Source organism: Camellia sinensis, chromosome 4 (genome assembly GCF_055761805.1).
Source record: "Camellia sinensis isolate YWXY chromosome 4, ASM5576180v1, whole genome shotgun sequence".
NCBI lineage: Eukaryota > Viridiplantae > Streptophyta > Magnoliopsida > Ericales > Theaceae > Camellia > Camellia sinensis.
This window is the reverse complement of record NC_138964.1, coordinates 215941902-215962037: the sequence shown is the minus strand read 5'-3', so window position 1 is coordinate 215962037 and position 20136 is coordinate 215941902. Positions and strand designations below refer to the sequence as shown.

At 37.8% G+C, this 20136-nt stretch overlaps 1 protein-coding gene across 5 annotated transcripts in view; it reads left to right on the top strand.

Moving 5' to 3' along the window:
- The window catches only part of LOC114312853 (inositol hexakisphosphate and diphosphoinositol-pentakisphosphate kinase VIP2), a 30548-nt gene extending 10649 nt beyond the window's left edge, over positions 1-19899 (top strand). For 4 of the 5 annotated variants that reach the window (XM_082922727.1, XM_082922729.1, XM_082922728.1 and 1 more), the window contains 19 exons: positions 292-498; positions 583-682; positions 775-845; positions 1281-1362; positions 2544-2702; positions 2943-2985; positions 3453-3535; positions 4049-4111; positions 4184-4258; positions 5215-5340; positions 8976-9217; positions 9414-9458; positions 10053-10119; positions 10490-10561; positions 11400-11644; positions 11810-11867; positions 17152-17319; positions 18524-18598; positions 19304-19899. In XM_082922727.1, the coding sequence (XP_082778853.1) occupies positions 292-498; positions 583-682; positions 775-845; positions 1281-1362; positions 2544-2702; positions 2943-2985; positions 3453-3535; positions 4049-4111; positions 4184-4258; positions 5215-5340; positions 8976-9217; positions 9414-9458; positions 10053-10119; positions 10490-10561; positions 11400-11644; positions 11810-11867; positions 17152-17319; positions 18524-18598; positions 19304-19567 (2245 nt within the window). In that variant the 3' untranslated portion in view covers positions 19568-19899. Of the gene's footprint in view, positions 1-291; positions 499-582; positions 683-774; positions 846-1280; positions 1363-2543; positions 2703-2942; positions 2986-3452; positions 3536-4048; positions 4112-4183; positions 4259-5214; positions 5341-8975; positions 9218-9413; positions 9459-10052; positions 10120-10489; positions 10562-11399; positions 11645-11809; positions 11868-17151; positions 17360-18523; positions 18599-19303 lie in introns of all 5 variants that reach the window. The other variant, XR_014365474.1, reaches the window with a different exon arrangement.
- The last annotated feature ends 237 nt before the right edge of the window (positions 19900-20136 follow it).

Genomic DNA, 20136 nt, shown 5'->3' with positions numbered 1-20136 from the left:
ATCAATATTTATGCTTCTGCTAGTTCTTCTTCTTTTTGTTTTCTTTCTGGGTATGAAGAGGAAGTTGAAACACCAGCATCACAAAGTTTCAACCTCTTCTATGATTAGATCCCAGTGGGAACATGGACAATTAGCACTTTTGAGTGCGTGAACATTGTGCATACCTCTGTGCACAACATAATAGATATTGCTACTGTGACATACTATCTTCTGCTTTGCTATCTTACTGTTTTTGAGTGTTCATTTGTTGTCATTGTGAGACATTATTATGGAATCTCTTCTTAATTACAGATATTATGATGATGCTGCTTGTGTGTTGAGGAAGATCTTTCTAGATGCAAAAGCCCCCCATCTTTCTTCAACAATTCCACCAACTTTACCATGGAAAGTCAATGAACCGGTTCTGCCTTCTGAGGGACTAACACGTCAAGGAAGTGGGATCATTGGCACATTCGGGCAGGCTGAGGAGCTAAGATGTGTGATTGCTATTATTCGTCAGTAAGATATATGTCCTTTTATTCTCGTCTTCATTGGTGACTTACCTTGGTCTTTTAATATTTAGTCATGTTTTTTCATTGTCAGTGGTGATAGAACTCCAAAGCAGAAGGTGAAGTTGAAGGTTACTGAGGAAAAGCTGTTAAACTTGATGCTAAAATACAATGGAGGGAGACCTAGAACTGAGGTTCTTCTTTTCCCTTTATCATTCTATCATTTTGTTTGTGTAAATGCTACTTCAATTTTCTTGTCTTTTCTATTTCTTTTTCTTTTCGGCAGACAAAACTTAAAAGTGCTGTTCAGCTGCAAGATTTGTTAGACGCCACAAGAATTCTGGTACCACGTACTAGGTATCACTTCTTATGCACATTTAATAAAAAATTAAAAATTCTCTGTAATTCCATTGCGTTGTATGAAATATATGTAGTACAATACATTTTCAACCAACTCCTCCATGAAAGAAAATAATAGTAGTTTTATGCATGACTTAACATAAATCACCAAGTTTGATGGTTGCATGCTATACTCTAGCTCATTGTTAAAGTAGGTGCGCTCCCTTCTCAACCAACCCGCTATTTGTGGCGCATTACATATGACTTCCAGAAGTTATAACACACTTGCCTTTAAAGCATAGAAAGCATCCTTCTTGCCTTTTCAAACTACTTATGCTTATGTGGTTAATATTTATTTGTGAAAATGGAGAATTCACATTTTATTTGGATATTGAATGCTGCTTCGACAAAAGTAATGTGCCTGAGCTAATGTCAAAATTTAACCTCATTTAGACCTGATCGGGAAAGTGATAGTGAAGCTGAAGACATTGAGCATGCTGAAAAACTTCGTCAAGTCAAAGCAGTTCTTGAAGAGGTACATTCATATATGTCTTTTAAATTATGCATTCTGAAGTTTCCAAATAAATCATGGTCATTACTTATAATGTTCGTCTAGAGCCGCAGAGTCACTTTTTATGGATCAGAGAGTTAAATGGTTTGCCAACATCTGGATTGAGGGCAACTGAAGGGAAGTGCATGACTTGTTTGGGTATTTAACAAGTAGGGGGTAGTAGTGAAGTGCGCGCCTCCTCCATAGAATTGTCTGTGCTTCTTAGCTTCTCATCCCTTTGTTATCCACACAATATGAAGAGTAACCCTTCCCTTTCCTTTCCTTTCTTTCCTTTCCCTTCCTACCTACACTTGCCTTTCCTTTCCCTTCCATCCAAACATGTAGATGCGGCAGAGTTCAACATTTTTCTTGATGAGAGCCATTAAAAAAAATTAAGTAAAGAAATAACGAATAATCACAGCGTGAAACTCAAGAAACGAAGAGAAGGGGCCTAAGTTTTATAGCTGGTCAAAATGTGGCGGCTACACCTACTAATATTTGATACATTCTTAAGGCTTTACAATAGTTGTAACTTGTAGGTGTAGCTTACATCAATTAGTGGGTAGGATAAACATATCCCTGAAATTTGCGGTGTTTGGTGACACCAATATTCTCAACATGACCCCAAGTCTGCTCATTATATTTACCTGATGGACTTTTGTGATAGCTGATTACTGATGTGCTATAAGCTACCGGTGTCTAGTTTATGGGTTCATTTGGCACTTAAAAAGATACACATTGGCATCCTATTAAGAAGTGTGGTATATTTATGTAGTCAAAGTTGGGATACACTTCTGGTGCAATGGTAAATGCTTGGGCTCCCAACCTGAATGCTTGATTGAGTCTGAGGGTATCCGCATTATGCGATTGCTACTTGACTGAAAAAGTTTCAGTTGGAACCATGTGCATTCACTGTTACTAAGAACAATATATATGTAAACCTAGAGAAATGCCATAGTGAACCAAAACTCCTAAACATTAAATGCTAGTGAATTATCTTTAGTTGCGTTTAACCAACCGGGGTGGCAATATGCTTCAACTGCTATTAGCTCTGTGCCATTCATTGAAGACAGGCATAGAACATTTATTTTTTACATTGGTACCTAACGATTGTTCAAATTGTCAATATGTTCTATTTGTTCTGTTGTAAATGTTTTGGCATCCAGGGGGGACATTTCTCTGGCATTTATAGGAAGGTTCAACTAAAGCCATTAAAGTGGGTTAAAATTGCAAAAAGCAATGGGGAAGGTGAAGAAGAACGACCTGTTGAAGCACTGATGGTTCTTAAATATGGAGGTGTTCTTACGCATGCTGGCAGAAAGCAGGTGCTAATTTTTATCACATCATTCATTTGTTACTGTGATTGCCTGTGTTTTCATTTATTACCAAAATTCTGATGATTATTGTCCTTTGAGAATTACTGATATGTGTTTTTGTCAGTGGATGGCACACATTGGGTACTTATTTTCAATTCTCACATAACATTTACTATTGTTCTGATTCATTAATATATGCTGCTCTTGTTTTTTTTTTTTTTTTTTTTTTTTTTTTTTTTTTTTTTTAAGGCTGAAGAACTGGGTAGATTTTTCCGCAACAATATGTATCCAGGTTAAATTCTTTCATACACTTTCTACATTTAATAGTAATTTATTCCTACCTTGAAAGTGTAGAATGAAATCATTGAAATTAATAGATTTTTATTTGATCATCGTCAATTGGCAGCAATAATTTGGGACATAGGTCATCTGTTTTCATTGTACTTGACTATGTTATGCCATATCATAATGGTGCTTCATCAATCAAAATATACACGGACACTGATGTATCTAAAGTGGTGCTACGTTATATGTTTACTTGTTATAGCTTCTGGTTTGGGCCTAGGATCTCCACTCATGTACCTACACTATCCTAAAAAATTCAACTTGCTAAGCGGAGGTTTTTCATTTGCAATATAGTGTACAAACAAGTTTATTAGCTTTCTAAACCGCAAGTCCAATTAATTTGTCATGATAGTGATTCAATAGCTGATTTATTTTTTTGCTTCTCCAACCCCCTCCCTCCCTCACTAATTTCAGGTGAAGGTACTGGCTTGCTTCGCCTCCATAGTACATATCGTCATGATCTTAAGATATACAGCTCTGATGAGGGTCGTGTACAGGTATAGCCTCTGAGGTTTTATTGGTGTTTTTAGTTTCCTTTTTAGCCTCTGTTTGGCAAGGGCTTTTTCAGGCTTTTTTGACTATTTTAGCCACAAAAAACAAAATAGGCTATTTTAGCCATAACAAACAAAACATCACATCCAACCTATAATCATTACATTCTTCTCTCACAAAAAAAGTCAAAAAAGCCAAAAAGCCAAAAAGCCCTTCCCAAACCAAGCTTTTTAGCCCAGGCTAAAATAGCCAAAAAAGCCAAAAAGCCAAAAAGCCAACCCACTTCCCAAACGGAGGCTTAATAGCTTTCGTGTTTTGTGCTCCAACTTTTCACTCTATTTGAATTTTGATCTTGATTTTGTTCCATTTTGTTGAGTGACTGCTCCAATCCCCCATCCCTCCCTGAACGTTTTGTTGTCCAACTATTATAGCAAGATTAATGCTTAAGGTGTGGCGTCATTAGTCCGACTTTTGCATTTTTTTTTATGTTGGCATCATTTATTAGATATTGTTGACAGATGTCTGCAGCTGCATTTGCCAAAGGCCTCCTCGACTTGGAAGGGCAGCTAACACCAATCCTGGTACATCCTTTTTTTCCGAGGGGTTTGTGTATGCTTGTCAACATTATATGACCAAAATGGTCAATTTTGAAGGTTTCACTTGTTAGCAAGGACTCTTCTATGTTGGATGGACTTGACAATGCCAGTATTGAGATGGAAGAAGCTAAGGTTTTACTTGCTCTTTTTTTCTTTTTTTTTTTCTGGCTATGCTCTTTTCTTCTTGTCTACTATATATATTATATATGATGTTTAAAATCGCTTGTTAGATTTGATAAAAACACGATAATTCCAACTTAGATCACATTCAGTTAGATTAATGACATTTAATCGATTCTAACTAAAATCTTGAAACATGTAAAAATGTGCCCTGTTAATGTTTCCTGATTCCATCTAACCTACAGTAATGCAGGAACCAGGAGCAGGATTCCATGAATGCTTGGAAGAGTGACTGGCTGACTGCCATAGAAACTTTTTTTCTTTTATTTTTGCACATTTGGTTTGTTTACTTAAATATTTTTCTAATGAAAAAAATCATTATGGAGATCAACAAAAATGCTGAGGGTCAATGAAGGTCAATGAATATTAGAAACTAAACAAAATGTTTTAATGGTTGGTTGGGGAAAGGGGTTCATAACTAGATTAGTAATAGGAATTAAAAAATTACCATCGATAATATTTTTTTAAAAAACAGTACCTATGATAACGAAGAATGAGACTAAGTGACTTAAACATGCCCATGTTCTCATCAGCTTTCTATCAGTCCTCTTCTTTCTACTCTATCAGATTTGTTTAATAAATTTAGTATTTTTTTTTTTGTTATTCAATATTTTCTTTTAACGAAATAGGTAAATAGAACAAAATTTTGTAGTGTGAACACTGGAAATTTGGTTTCCTTCCACTAATATTGTGTGTTCAGCATTTGCCCATTTTGATGGAAAAAAAACAAAATGTTTTTCCTTGCTATACCCATACATTAATCAATTATACAATTTAGGATGTCAAACCATATTTTCTGATCAAATAAAGTTCTGTTTCTATGTTTCAAGTCTTAACAATTCCAGATTGAAAATTGCTTTGCTACTATTTCCTTATCTTAGCAGTTATTTCTTTTTATCTGTCATCAGGCTAGGTTGAACGAGATCATAACTTCGGGAGCAAAGGACATTCATAGCAACAAATCGCCTGATGCACCTTGGACGGTCGATGGAGCTGGACTTCCTTGTAATGCTTCTGAGCTTCTACCCAAATTGGTAATTGGAGTTTGGCTGAATCAACTTCAGTAGCATATTTCAAATCTTACTTTTCAATTGGTTGATGAAATGAAATTTACTCAGAATCTGATAGGTTGATGAGAAATCTTAAATTCCTTTCTGACCCTGTAGTGTGGTTTTTGTTCTCATTCTGCTGAGTTATGCAATGAAAAAAAAAATCAGTGTAGATACTACTTTCACCACCCTAATTTACATCTTATTTTCCATCATGCCATTGGTTCACTTCAAATTCCCTAGTTCTGAAACCAAATATTCTTACGGATCTCAAATAGAAAAAGGATCCTAATTTTGTGTAAGAAATAATGTATAGAGAAAGAGAGAGAATAAATTGTATGTATTATTATTGATTGATGTAATGTTATATCTATTACAATGATTCATGATTCCTATATATAGAAGAGGGTGAGTGTGTAGTAGGTAAGGAGTAGGTGAAGTGGAGGTGGTAGTGGTGTAGTGGGTTAGGTTTAGTGGAGTAGGTGAGGTGGTAGTGGTGTAGTGGGTTAGGTTTAGTGGAGTAGGTTTAAGTGGGTGAAGTAGGTGGAGAGTAGGTGGATTTTAACAGCCCCCCGCAAACTCAAGGGGGATAAGAACTAACCAACTTGAGTTTGGAGAGAGGAACAAAATAAGAAAATACATAAAAATAAAAGAGGATAGGTGACACTGTATGGTCGTGTCAGACCATTGGTGAAGACACTGGATGATGGTGTCATAACGTTGTAGAGGACACTGTATGGGGGTGTCATAACGTTGTAGAGGACACTGTATGGTGGTGTCAAACCGATGTAGAAGACAGTTTATGGGGTCATGTCGGACCGTTGTAGCAGATAATGCTGTGACAGTTGGTGTGACAGTTTACGGAGTCTTGCTGGACCCTTGTAGAAACTAACCGGAATCAATGTCGGGACAGTTTACAGAGTCTTGTCGGACCCATAAAGGAGCTAACCGGAATCAATGTCGGGACAGTTTACAGAGTCTTGTCGGACCCATAAAGGAGCTAACCGGAATCAATGTCGGGACAGTTTACAGAGTCTTGTCGGACCCTTAAAAAGTCGCACCCTCAAAAGGTGTGCCCAATCCATAAAAAGGCGTGCCATCAAAAAGCGTGCCCAATTCATAAAAAGATGTGCCATCAAAAAGCGTGCCATCAAAAGGCGCGCCCACTTCATCAAAAGACGTGCCCGACAGAAAGCGTCGAGCCATCAAAAGGGGCGCCTGACACGCGGCGATGCACGTGATTGACAGAGCGCGTGTCGGCCTCGTCGTCTCTGTCTTTATAAACCAAAGCGAAGTCTGAGGCTTGGAAGCATAACAAACCAGTTGAAACCTCTTCGTTCTCTGTAACATTTTGTAACCAACCCTTCTCTGAAACACTCAGCAACCCAAAAACATGGCTTCTTCTTCCCGTTCAGCTACCCAGAACATAGCCTCTTCTTCCCGTGGTCTGCTCACTCTCTTTCCCGACCTCAACGAGTCAACAAGAGAGATAACTGGTGCGGTGGCCTGTGAACCTCAACCAAACACCGCTGGTTTTGCTCCGTTGAACTTTCCGATGCGGTCGGTGGAGCAAAAAATGGCAGTGCAAACGGATATTGAAGCTAATCAGTATACATTGAAGTCCTGTGTTGAAACTATGACTGCGGTCACAAACTTGTCGCACCGGCTGCAGAGTAGGACAAATGAGGTGCAGCAGTTAAACGCCCAACTGGCTCTGCTCCAACGCATGTATAAGGATGCGCGAGCAGAGATAAGTGTGCTAAAGGCGGAAAATAAGGAGCTGAAGCGGAAGGCCACCGTTATGTTCCGATTTGGAGGTCCGCCATATGCTGTAGTGGAGGAGCAGGGTGGAGTGATCGTGCCCAGTGGAGTGGAAAACACGGAGGCAACACCGTCAAGGGCCGCCCAGGACGGAGGCAAGAAGAAAAGACCGGCGGAATAGGCGAAAAAGTGAGATCGGTGGGTGGCCGTCTGCAGAAAAGAAAACAAATCTTGTGGTTGTTTTTGTTTTTGTTTTTTTTTTTTTTTTTTTTTTTTTTTTTTTTGGTGTAAAATGGTGATCGGGATGAGCCCCAACATGAATAAAATAAGGGAAGGTTTGGTGTGCAAATTTGTATTTTTTTTTTTTTTTTTTTTTTTTTTTTTTAAATATATATATATATATTCTATATATTCTAGTGGGATGAATGATGAGTTGTATGAAACTATGGGAACAAGTCCATGTGGGTTAGGGAATGGCGATGATAATGTGTTGTGGGTGGTGGAAAAAGTAAAGTGAGAGAGAGACACACTGTAACATATTAACATAGTTTATCTTAGGTTTACCGGCACATTCCTTTTCTGAAGATATGCATTCCAGCTCAAACCACTTCAAATAATTCACAAATCTCATCATCACCTCACGTGATAAGAAGACAAATTTGCAGCTGTAACACTGCCCAACGTGGGTGAACAGTTGGTTGATAAAAGTCCTTTGGTGAAGTGATGGCGAATCATCCTCACTCTTGAGCCCCTCCATTACACCAACTTTGGTACCGTTTACCTTGGAAGGGGCTTGTGCATTGGCCTTAACCTGCAAACCCCCAGTGGCAGCAGATTTTGATTTAATCCCTCGTGCATCCACATTTGCTGGAGGTCCTCCAAGCTTGCTGGATGTCTTGGCACCAGAATCAGGTGGAGGAGATGCAACTGGAAAAAATGCAGAAGTAGCGGCGGTAGCAACCATTATGAAAAATCTATCACCAAGCTGAGAAGAATCTGGAAGAGCACGGTAGAAAACGTCAGAAATTGGATGTTTTGGTGGCAGATTCGAAGCTGTCTGAGTGCGGAAAAGCAGTTGAGAATTGCGTGATTAGTGAAGGTCGTTTGGTGGAGAACGGTGAATCAGAGACGACGTCTGCGAAACAGTGTGCATCTCCGACTTCAAATGTGACAAACGAGCCTGAGGTGGCTCAGAAATGCCCTAAGTTAGGCATGACTTCTGTGCGTGGAAGGAGGAGAGATATGGAAGACGCTGTGGCCATTCACCTCTTGCTTTGCCGCCGGAGTAGTCAGAATCCGGCGGATTTGCACTTTTTCGGCGTTTACGACGGCCACGGTTGCTCACATGTGGCGATGAAGTGCAAAGATCGATTGCACGAGATAGTGAGAGACGAGCTCGAAAGCCACGAAGAAGATTCGTGGAAGAAAATGATGGAGCGAAGTTTCTCTTCTTGCAGAGTTACGGCTGTGGAGAGTGGAAGGTATGTGTAGAAAATTCCAGCGGGCAGCAAAGGCAAAGGTGTCGGCCGGCTGCCCGCCGGTGAGAAAGAAATACAGGCTTAAATCTTATCGCTCTGATACCATGTAAGAAATAATGTATAGAGAAAGAGAGAGAATAAATTGTATGTATTATTATTGATTGATGTAATGTTATATCTATTACAATGATTCATGATTCCTATATATAGAAGAGGGTGAGTGTGTAGTAGGTAAGGAGTAGGTGAAGTGGAGGTGGTAGTGGTGTAGTGGGTTAGGTTTAGTGGAGTAGGTTTAAGTGGGTGAAGTAGGTGGAGAGTAGGTGGATTTTAACATTTTGGTTTTCCCTTCATTTGTGCTTCTAATTGAATGCTCGAAAATAGGTGCAACTGACTAAAAAGGTCACTGAACAAGTGAGACTACTTGCTACTGACGAAGATAAGAATCTTGCACAGACAGCATCATATGATGTAATTCTTCCATATGACCAAGCAAAGGCCCTTGGCAAGACAAACATTGATGTTGATCGTATAGCTGCTGGATTACCCTGTGGGAGTGAGGGATTTCTTCTGATGTATGCACGGTGGAGAAAGCTTGAGAGAGATTTGTATAATGAACGCAAAGAGTAAGTTTTCAATGTATAATCATCATCCAGCATAGAATATTTAGAATTTTTCAGTATTATGATGACATTTTGCAAGACTCATTTTGATATTGATCAAAAATAATTAATTACCGGATCCTGTATATTTAAGTAGTGGATGTGATTGATTAGACATGATAGACAGGCGATTTGACTAACATAGTGGATTCACTTGCAGACGGTTTGATATTACACAAATTCCGGATGTTTATGACTCTTGCAAGTAAGTCATCTACCTGTATTTTATGTTAGACTGGTACTGTGGACAAAATACTATTCCCAAATCAAACCTTTCTAATTTATCAATAGGGTGAGCTATGCAAACTATGTTTTAATGTGAATAAGATCCTCAGTAGAACTACCTTAACAAGGCTCCTCATGGGTGTTTGCAGGTTATTTTTTCTTGTGATGTTGAACTTTTTTATCCTCCACACGCATCTGAAAAATTCTGTAGCTTGATGCATATTATTTAAACTGTTTGAATTAGTAATATGTATCTGTGTATGTAACTTGTAAAATGTTTGAACATTTTTACCATAAATCATCAGATGTAGGTTTGGATTAGGTTTGTGGCTTTGTTGTCTCTTCATCACGATGATGTTTTTCTAGTTTCAAATCAACTTACTGAGAAAATAAAAACATTTCCGCTTGAGTGATACTTGTTTCATATGTGACGGGCTGTGCAAGTCTTGTTTTATATTCTGCTCAAAGCCCATGCTTCATCTAAACATATGCTGTTGTGTGTCTTTTTTCTGTCTCAGTTCTCAATGCCTCTTATCCTTGTTGTGCTTGTTAATGTTCTATTTTCCATGGACAGATACGATCTCTTGCACAATGCACATCTTAATTTAGAAGGGTTGTGTGAACTCTTCAAAGTTGGTCAGGTAATCACTACATTTTTAGATAGTATTGTTTCCCCTTAAGAATTGTCTTTCCAATGTTATGCCCTGCTTAATTTTGCCGCAGTAGAACAAGTTATTGTGGTTTACAGTGCATGCATCATGCCCCTTTGTTCCCATAAATTCTGATTTTTTCTGTACCTTTGGATGGATATTGTCTACCGTTTGTATTAGAAAGATTGGGCTGTCTGCAGCCCTGAAGTACTAAGTCTAATCAGGTATATGGGACTGCAAGAATTAGACTGTGGATAGAATGATCCCCATGTTAAGCATCTCTACTTGGAAACACTACGAATTTCTGTTCATATTATGTCATCATTGCAGTTAGGCTGAATGCTCTGCCTTGTTATTTCAGTTACTTGCGGATGGTGTTATCCCTAATGAATATGGGATCAATCCAAAGCAGAAGCTAAAGATTGGCTCAAAGGTAAACTCCCTGTTTGTAGCATCCCATTCCATTTCACTTTTGTGGATGCAATTATGAATATATTTATTTTGGCAGCTCATGTATTGCTTTTAGGTCTTCTTGGAAGAAAATTTTCTTTTACTTGAACTCCATTTGTTTGGATGAAAATATTTTACAGCATTAAGTCTTTTCATGTAAAACCTTTTTTTACAAGTGTGATGAACAAAATGGCAATGAATACTCATACCGTCGTATGTTAAGATTGGATTGGATCTTGGATCTTGGATCTTGGATCTGTCCATCCAGGTCCAACATTAGACAAATCCCATTTAAACTGGGCCTCTCAAGGAAACCAAATGACAACATCAGCAAGGGGTGCAATAGATGAACAGAGCAATGGGGTAACAACTACAATGGGTAGTTTATGTTATATCAAGAAAACATGCTATGAAAGTGTAGGACTTTTCGATAAAACATGCTATACAATAATAATTAAAAGTTTCATTGTCTTTCCTTACTGATTAGGTATGTTTTGGTGTATTGGAGGTTGAGTCATGAACATATCTAAATGTTGCCAGGGATACGCAGCATCACGTCAGACATATATGTCATAACATTGTCACTGCACAATTATAAACATGTTGTATCCAGTGCTCAAGGCTTCCGCTTACAGTAGGGTCTGGATGATCCTTTTAAAATGTAATTTCAGTTTGCATTGATTGGTAGTCTTATCATATCTTCATATCGTGTATATTTTCTGCAGCCTCAATTTTGTACATGATAATAATACATCTGTAGCTGTGAATGATTCTTGACACAAATTTGTATTAATTTTTACCCTCAACTTGTGGGCACTCAGGTTGCTCGTCGCTTGCTGGGTAAAATTTTAATTGATCTGAGGAATACTCGTGAAGAAGCGATCAGTGTTGCTGAATTGAAGAATAATCAAGATCAATCCACTAAAATTGGGAAAGAGGAAATAGAGTACCATTTGAAGTATCACAGTAAGAATGAAGATGGCAGACGGGCTAGTTTTACCAGTGATATGTCAATGGATCAGGATGATGATGATGATAAAGAGATCAAATACCGCTTGGATCCAAAGTGAGTATATGAACCTTTTGTAACATTACATGCAACCTCACTCATATACGCTAATATAGGTTAAACGAGTACATATATGAAACAGAAATTTTAATAAAATGTTAAAGGAAATATGGAGACTTCTGTCTTATTAGTAAAACTTATATTTCCTATTGTTTCCATCAGGTATGCTAATGTGAAAACACCAGAACGACATGTGCGGACACGCCTTTATTTCACATCGGTTAGTAAAATTACTACATAATCCTGTTGTTGGCACCATTAATGTCGCAATACTCATTGCAGAATTTTGCTGTTCGCCACCCAACTTTGCATGGCCTCTCTCTCTTGCTGTTTTTTTTTTTTTTTTTTTTTTTTGGTGAAAGTCAATTGTTAGTTGTTATATTAGCTCCTAGGGGAGTTGAACCCCCAATCTCTCCCTTTTTCTCTCTTTTCCTTTATATTTCTTTCTAAGTGTTCTGTAGAAAAATTTAATGTATAAAGAGAAATAGAGAATTGTATAGATATTGATTGTATTATTGATTGTTGTATTTTGTGTTTACAATGAGTCCTATATATAGAAGATTTAAAGGAGGTAGGTATGTAGTAGGTGGAGTAGTAGGTGGAGAGGAGGTGGTAGTGGTGTAGTGGGTTAGGTTTAGTGGAGTAGGTGAGGTGGTAGTGGTGTAGTGGGTTAGGTTTAGTGGAGTAGGTTTAAGTGGGTGTAGTGGGTTAGGTTTAGTGTAGTAGGTTCAAGTGGGTGAAGTAGGTGATAAATTTTAACAGCCCCCCGCAAACTCAAGGGGGATAGGAACTAGCCAACTTGAGTTTGGAGAGAGTTACAAAACAAGAAAATACATAAAAATAAAAGAGGATAGGTGACACTGTATGGTCGTGTCAGACCATTGGTGAAGACACTGGATGGTGGTGTCATAACGTTGTAGAGGACACTGTATGGTGGTGTCATAATGGTGTAGAGGACACTGGATGGCGGTGTCAGACCGCTGTAGAAGACAGTTTATGGGGTCATGTCGGACCGTTGTAGAAGACAGTTTATGGGGTCATGTCGGACCGTTGTAGCAGACAATGTGGTGACAGTTGTTGTGACAGTTTACGGAGTCTTGCTGGACCCTTGTAGAAACTAACCGGAATCAATGTCGGGACAGTTTACAGAGTCTTGTCGGACCCTTGTAGAAACTAACCGGAATCAATGTCGGGACAGTTTACAGAGTCTTGTCAGACCCTTGTAGAAACTAACCGGAATCTATGTCGGGACAGTTTACAGAGTCTTGTCGGACCCATAAAGGAGCTAACCGGAATTAATGTCGGGACAGTTTATAGGGTCATGTCGGACCGATGTAGAAGACACTGTATGAGTGTGTATATAGGCTGCCCAAAAGATATACATGTAGATATATATATCGAGCCCGCAAAAGTCGCGCCCTCAAAAGGCGCGCCCACTTTATCAAAAGATGTGCCCGACAGAAATCATCGAGCGGCGAGCCATCAAAAGGCGCGCCAGACACGCGGCGATGCACGTGACCGACAGAACGCGTGTCGGCCTCTTCGTCAGGGTCTTTATAAACCGAAGCGGAGGCTGAGGCTTGGAAGCATAACAAACCAGTTGAAACCTCTGCATTCTCAGAGAGCTTGTCTCGAAGAGCTGCAAATCTTGAAACACTCTGTAACCAACCTTGTCTGACAGTACCAATCGGTAATCGCTGCTTCTCTGAAACACTTAGCAACCCAAAAACATGGCCTCTTCTTCCCGTCCAGCTACCCAGAACATGGCCTCTTCTTCCCGTGGTCTGCTTACTCTCTTTCCCGACCTCAACGAGTCCACAAGAGAGATAACCGGTGCGGTTGCCCTTGAATCTCAACCAAACGCCCCTGAGTTTGCTCCGTTGACCTTTCCTATGCGGTCTGTGGAGCAAAGAATGGCAGCGCAATCAGATATTGAGGCGAATCAGTATACTTTGAAGTCATGTGTGGAAACCATGACTGCGGTCACAAACTTGTCGCACCGGCTGCAGAGTAGGACAAATGAGGTGCAGCAGTTAAACGCCCAACTGGCTCTGCTCCAACGCATGTATAAGGATGCGCGAGCAGAGATAAGTGTGCTAAAGGCGGAAAATAAGGAACTGAAGCGGAAGGCCACCGTTATGTTCCGATTTGGAGGTCCGCCATATGCTGCAGTGGAGGAGCAGGGAGTAGTGATCGTGCCCAGTGGAGTGGGTGCGGAAAACACAGAGGCAGCACCGGCAAGGGCCGCCCAGGACGGAGGCAAGAAAAAGCGACCCGCAGCAGAGTAGAGAAGCAAAATCCCGCCTGTGGATGTGGTTGTTTTGTGTGTGTGTGTGTTTTTTTTTTTTGTTTTTTTTGTTTTGTTTTTTTTTGGGTGTAAAATGCTGATCGGGGTTGATCCCCGGCATGAAGAAATGACAAGTTTGTAAAATGTTTTTTTTTTTTTTTTTTTTTTTTTTGGGAGTGTTGTGTTGAAAAAATAAAAATAAAATGAAAGAAAACAAGGGAGAAAGAAAATAGATAAAAAAAATATGTATAGATGGATTATATGAAAAATATCAGGGTGATTGTTTCAAAAATAAAGTGGGGGTATGTAAAAAGGAGGAAAAGTGATTTGGAAAAAATAAATAAAAAATAAGTGATTTTAAAATCAAATGGAGGAGAGTTTGAGTAATAGAATATAATAAAAAGAGATATATATATATATATATATATATATAAAGTAAAGAAGGTGGGGAACAACATGATAAGGGTGTATTTTAAAATGATAAATAAAAGAAAGTTGAAGACAACATGATACCGGTGTGTATGGATGTGATAATGAGAGTGAAACAAACTTGGTGAGTGTGATTAAATAAATAAAAGAAGAATGGGTGTGCTTTCCTTAGTGCTCCTCTCTCTGCCTTCAAAGTCGAGATTGGTCTCTCCAAACGAAGGCTCAACATTCAAATCATTGTAGTCCTCTGAAAAGGTTCTAACCATGTGCCACAAAATTGGCCCCACCATTATTTGCCTGATAGATAGATGGCTGGAAGCCCTTGACAACACCAGCACCACATATGGACAAATGCATACACACACAATCACAGCGCTGGCACCACCGATGAGTATGGTGGATAGCCTCCTGTGGGCCATCTCTAACACCTCATCATCTCTATAACCAGATACTGATATTAAACAGAATGTTAATATAAATATCAGCAGCCCATAATCGTATCTTGCTTTCATTCTTGGAAAAAATCTTATGAATGTCACTACTGCAGCTAGTATGATGACGAAAAAGCCCAAGTAGTATGGGCTCACATATTTCTCCAGAAAAAACTAGCAATTCGATGAGCTCCAACGCCAAGAGTACTAGCAAGCAGTGTTGCAAAACCCCTATTTACACCCCTTCCAAGTGTTGCACCCACAGAGAAGTCAAAGACAACAACAATAGTAAGAACAGCCCACATTGCAGAGACACCAGAACCATCATAGAGAGGGTCACAGTAGTAGAACTAAAAGGTTGAGAAGGTGGTTGATCTTTGTATGTAGAGAAGTCGCCTCTGGTGGCGGCGAACTGGAAGCTATATGTATTGATAGAGATGACAGCGGAATAGGTTGAGGTCCGGCGGGCGGCTAAGGTGAGGTTGCCGCCCGCCGGGGAAGCGAAAATACTAGGTTCTAAACCTGCTCTGATACCATGTAGAAAAATTTAATGTATAAAGAGAAATAGAGAATTGTATAGATATTGATTGTATTATTGATTGTTGTATTTTGTGTTTACAATGAGTCCTATATATAGAAGATTTAAAGGAGGTAGGTATGTAGTAGGTGGAGTAGTAGGTGGAGAGGAGGTGGTAGTGATGTAGTGGGTTAGGTTTAGTGGAGTAGGTGAGGTGGTAGTGGTGTAGTGGGTTAGGTTTAGTGGAGTAGGTTTAAGTGGGTGTAGTGGGTTAGGTTTAGTGGAGTAGGTTCAAGTGGGTGAAGTAGGTGATAAATTTTAACATGTTCCAAGTTTCACAAATAGAATATGCAGCTAATTAATACGCAGTATATAGGTAACATAGTAAGAAATTATCTGCTAAAGCCTATTTGGTGAGACAGAATTACACTTAATTAATATCTACAAAATTAAGACATAATTTAATAACTGCTCAGGAATGTCTTGTACTCAGTTTTGACTAGAATCATCAAGAAATATCAAATGCTCCTGTTATGTTTCTCTGTGCAGACAATCATTACTTAAAAAGAAGAAAGTCAATGGAGAAATATCACTCTGGCTTCACAAAATTATCAAGAAACAGAAATTATTTAGTTAATGGACGCATACTATGAATTGGTATTGATGTAAGACTTGAAAGCATTTGATTTTTGTATGCTTCTAAAGAATCACAGTTAAGCTATTCTTTATCATTTAAACAATTTGGTTAGCATCCAAAAACTACAATTGTTTTAATATATATTTATTAATTTTTTATTGGCAACAAAGATATTTTATTAAAAATAGGAAAAGAAAACATGTAGAAGAAGGTGGAGGACAAATCGTCCACCAAAATACACAAAAATGAGCAAAAAAAAGTTTACATATCACTCACTGCCCTCCAATCCCTACCAATAAAAATAGAATGGAATTCCTTTAAAGGAGAAGAAACTTAAACCCAAAATGAAGATATATAACAAATCCTATCCTATATCCCTAGATCCTCAAATTTGTTTTCGAAGATCCTTGCATCCCTTTACAACGAAATCTCTCAAAATAATGCAACTACAAACATCTTTTTTTTTCCTTCTTTTTTTTTCTTTTCTTTTTTCTTCTCCCTGACACCCTATTTAATAAAACCTCCCAACTTATAAGTTTTTCTGTTTTATTGTGGTATTGGTTAATTGCTGGAGACTGTGTTCAAGGAGATGGGAACACTTCGATTTAGTTCCCAATATTAACTGAGTTGTGGGTATCTTCCTTGCAAGCCTCTATCATTCTTAAAAATAAAAATATGACAAGGTTTGCTATTTTAAATGGCTTATTCAAGAGGGATATTCTCTTTCTCAATATTTGTTTGGAGTTGGAGCAGGAGCAGGAGCAGGAGCATGATCTTTACAGAAAATGTTAGATTTCAGTTGCCACAAATCACACGGTTGTATAGATATTTGTCCATCTTCAAGAAGTGCAAAAAATAAAAAAAATAAAAAAATAAAAAAAAAAAATGTCAAAGCCCTCTCAAATATCCTAGATACATTATACTTGAAAGAAAAAAAGAAATGATTGTCTTTCTTTCAACCTTTTTATTTAAACGAAAAAGATCTACTATTGATAAGATCAAAGGCTATTCAAGTTCCCTTGGCCTTTTCATATGTTGTGCAGTTTGGCTTTTGCTTGTCGTTTTAATATGTTGAGTGTAAGTTTTGTTTATCATTTGTTTCATCAAATTTCTGAGGTGTTAATGTGGAATTTTATGTATACAACTGATCTCCTTTTAGCTATTTCATATTCACACTGAACTTGGTGTATTTTTAAATAACAGGAGTCACATATTCATTCCCTGATGAATGTCCTCCGTTATTGTAATTTGGATGAATCTCTCCAAGGAGAGGATAGCCTTGTTTGCCGTAGTGCTTTGGAGCGTTTGCACAAAACAAAGGAGCTTGACTACATGAGTTATATTGTTTTGAGGATGTTTGAGAACACTGAGGTTGGTATTTCTACATCAACTTAATGAACAAAAATGATAGGTAACTTTACTCAAAAACTTCTTTTTGTTTGTACATAATCATTTTTTGTGGTAGCAGGTGTACTTTTTTGTTTTTATTTCAAAATTCCAATTAGAATATCGTGTATGCAAGTGATTATGAAGTGTAAATCCCACCTAACCTCCAAACAAATAAGTACCACCTAACTCATTATCATGTAAATCCCATATCCCTTTGAAATCAAACAATGATCCACGACTTTTTCAGAATCGTAAACTGACCCCAGTCGTGTTGAGGACATGTCTCAACCATGGGCACACATCCAAGACATGTCCATTACAGAAAAACTAAAAATTGGAATGGGTGAAAATAGTAAACTAGGCGTGTCCATTACACGATTCATGCTCCCCTACACCATTTTTGGTGTGTTTGTGCTTCATAGTAAACTAGTCTGAGTCTAACTACAAAATGGGTAAATGTAGCCAAAAAGGCTAAACTTAAATAAATCTAGATATTAGACAACAGCTTTTCATAATGTATTGGGATAATAGATGACGATTGGAATGGGTCCTTATGAAAAGGAAAGGTATGTTTTAAGGATGGTTTGGGGCCCTTTTTTACTTTGCTCTCCATTACTATCATCCCACCAGGAAAATCACTCCGGGGAGTTAAAACAAGGACATGGTTTACCTATTTGCACAATATTGGCATCTGATTTACATTTTGTCCCAGTGGTTGGAGCGATTTTTTTGGTGGTCTTTAAGTTTGGTGGTTCGTTTGTCCAACTGGGTTGGGTTTGTTAGATAGGTCTTTGGCTTTGGTCAACTGTTGTAGTTTGCTTCACTGACAAGAAAAATGCTTTTCATCCTTCAATGTTGAAGCAGTCTAGACAATGTAAAAGCGTTAAAATGATCACATCGAGGCCTTTTAAATTAAACCTGGCTTGCTACAATACAATTGGGACATAGGCTTGTTGAGTTGTGTTGAATTTACTTAATATAACACAAGCTGAGATCATGACCTTGCTTATTAGAGCTTGAAAACTCTGACAGAACCTAGGGATTTTATATGTGCTTGTGTGATTAAATGCTCATTCTCTTGAATTGTAGAATTAATTATTGCAAATTGAAAGGTTCTCATATTAATAATGGAATATCCATAAATTTGTTTTGCTCGGACCAATGAGTTTATCAAATTGAATTGCAGGTAGCTTTAGAAGACCCAAAAAGGTTCCGCATTGAGATGACTTTTAGCCGAGGTGCAGATTTATCTCCCCTGGAGGTAATGTTTCTTCAATTAGAGGATATGTAACTGAAAGATTACCATGAAATCTACCAACCCTGTTGTTGGGTATGCTTGGCAGCTACTACTTGAAAGAATGACTTGTATGGTCACTAGACTGATTGTTCAACAGAACGTTAAGGGCATGTTTGATTGGAAGGATTAAAGCATGGGATTAGGATTATTAATCCGTGGGCCCAATCATCCTATGTTTGTTTTGACATTTTGATTTAGGACTATTAATCCAATGGATAATTAATCCAACAAATTTGTAGGATTATTAGTAATGGGGTAGGGGTGGGATAGTTAATACCACACTAATTTAATAGGATTATTAATACCTCCCTATTAGTATTGTGAATCAAACATGACCTAAGATCTTTAACCACTTGATATTAACCTTAGGACCCTGTTTGATTGTCCCAAAAATGTGAATCGGACCATTTTATAACTAGCCACGTAACAAATTGAATAATTAGACATGTTTAGCCGAAAAAATATACGAAGTTTACTTTCTTTCTGAAATTTTAGCTTTGGTCATTTCTTTAAAAACATAGAAAGACTTGATCTAAAATTTGGAGATTCAAAGTTACTTTATCTAAAACTCGGCAAAAATTTTCATATATGTATACTGGAAAATCGTTATATATGCTGAAACCTAAAGCGAGTGAATTTTTTTTTAATTTAATTTTTTACACTTTGCAGAAGAACGATAGTGAAGCTGCCTGGTTGCATCAGGAGCACACATTACGAATAATGGGTCCTGAAAGGCTACAAGAAGTCGGGTCATATCTGACATTAGAGAAGATGGAGAAGATGATTCGGCCATTTGCCATGCCAGCAGAAGATTTTCCCCCACCAGCAACACCCCATGGATTCTCCGGCTACTTCTCCAAAAGCGCAGCGGTGCTTGAGCGGCTGGTAAACCTTTGGCCCTTCCATAAGTATGGAACCGCTAACGGCAAGTAGTACAAATATCTTTACACTTTATCTCTATCTTCAAAAAAAAAAAAAAAAATATCTCCTTTTCCACCTTTGTTCTTTTCTTTCCATAAACTAATGGGTAGCTTGAATAATCAGTGAAAGTGAGGTTTGGTAATTTTCCTTTGGAAGAAATTTTGAAAAGAAAAAAAAGCAACGCACGTGGACAACAGGAAAAGGAAAAAAAAAAAAAAGAGAGAGAGAGTTAATTGTCCAAAAATTTTATTTATAAATGTTTTGGTAGGTCAGGTCCTAAATAAGATTTTTTGAATCAATAAGTTTTATTTGGTAATATTGATAGTATTATTAGTTTTTTTTAATTTTTAAAATTAACAGCATTATCAATTTTGTATAGTAATATTCCAGATAATTGTTTCACTAATTGATAAAAAAGATAATGAGGTTAAACGTTTTTGCCCTTTTATTTATTGATTTGATTCAATTATCCAATAAAATTAAGAACATTATCAATTTTTTTAAATTTTAAAACTAATAATATTATTAGTTTTTTCAGTTTTACATATCAATGTTTCATCATCATGCTCCTTTATAGATAC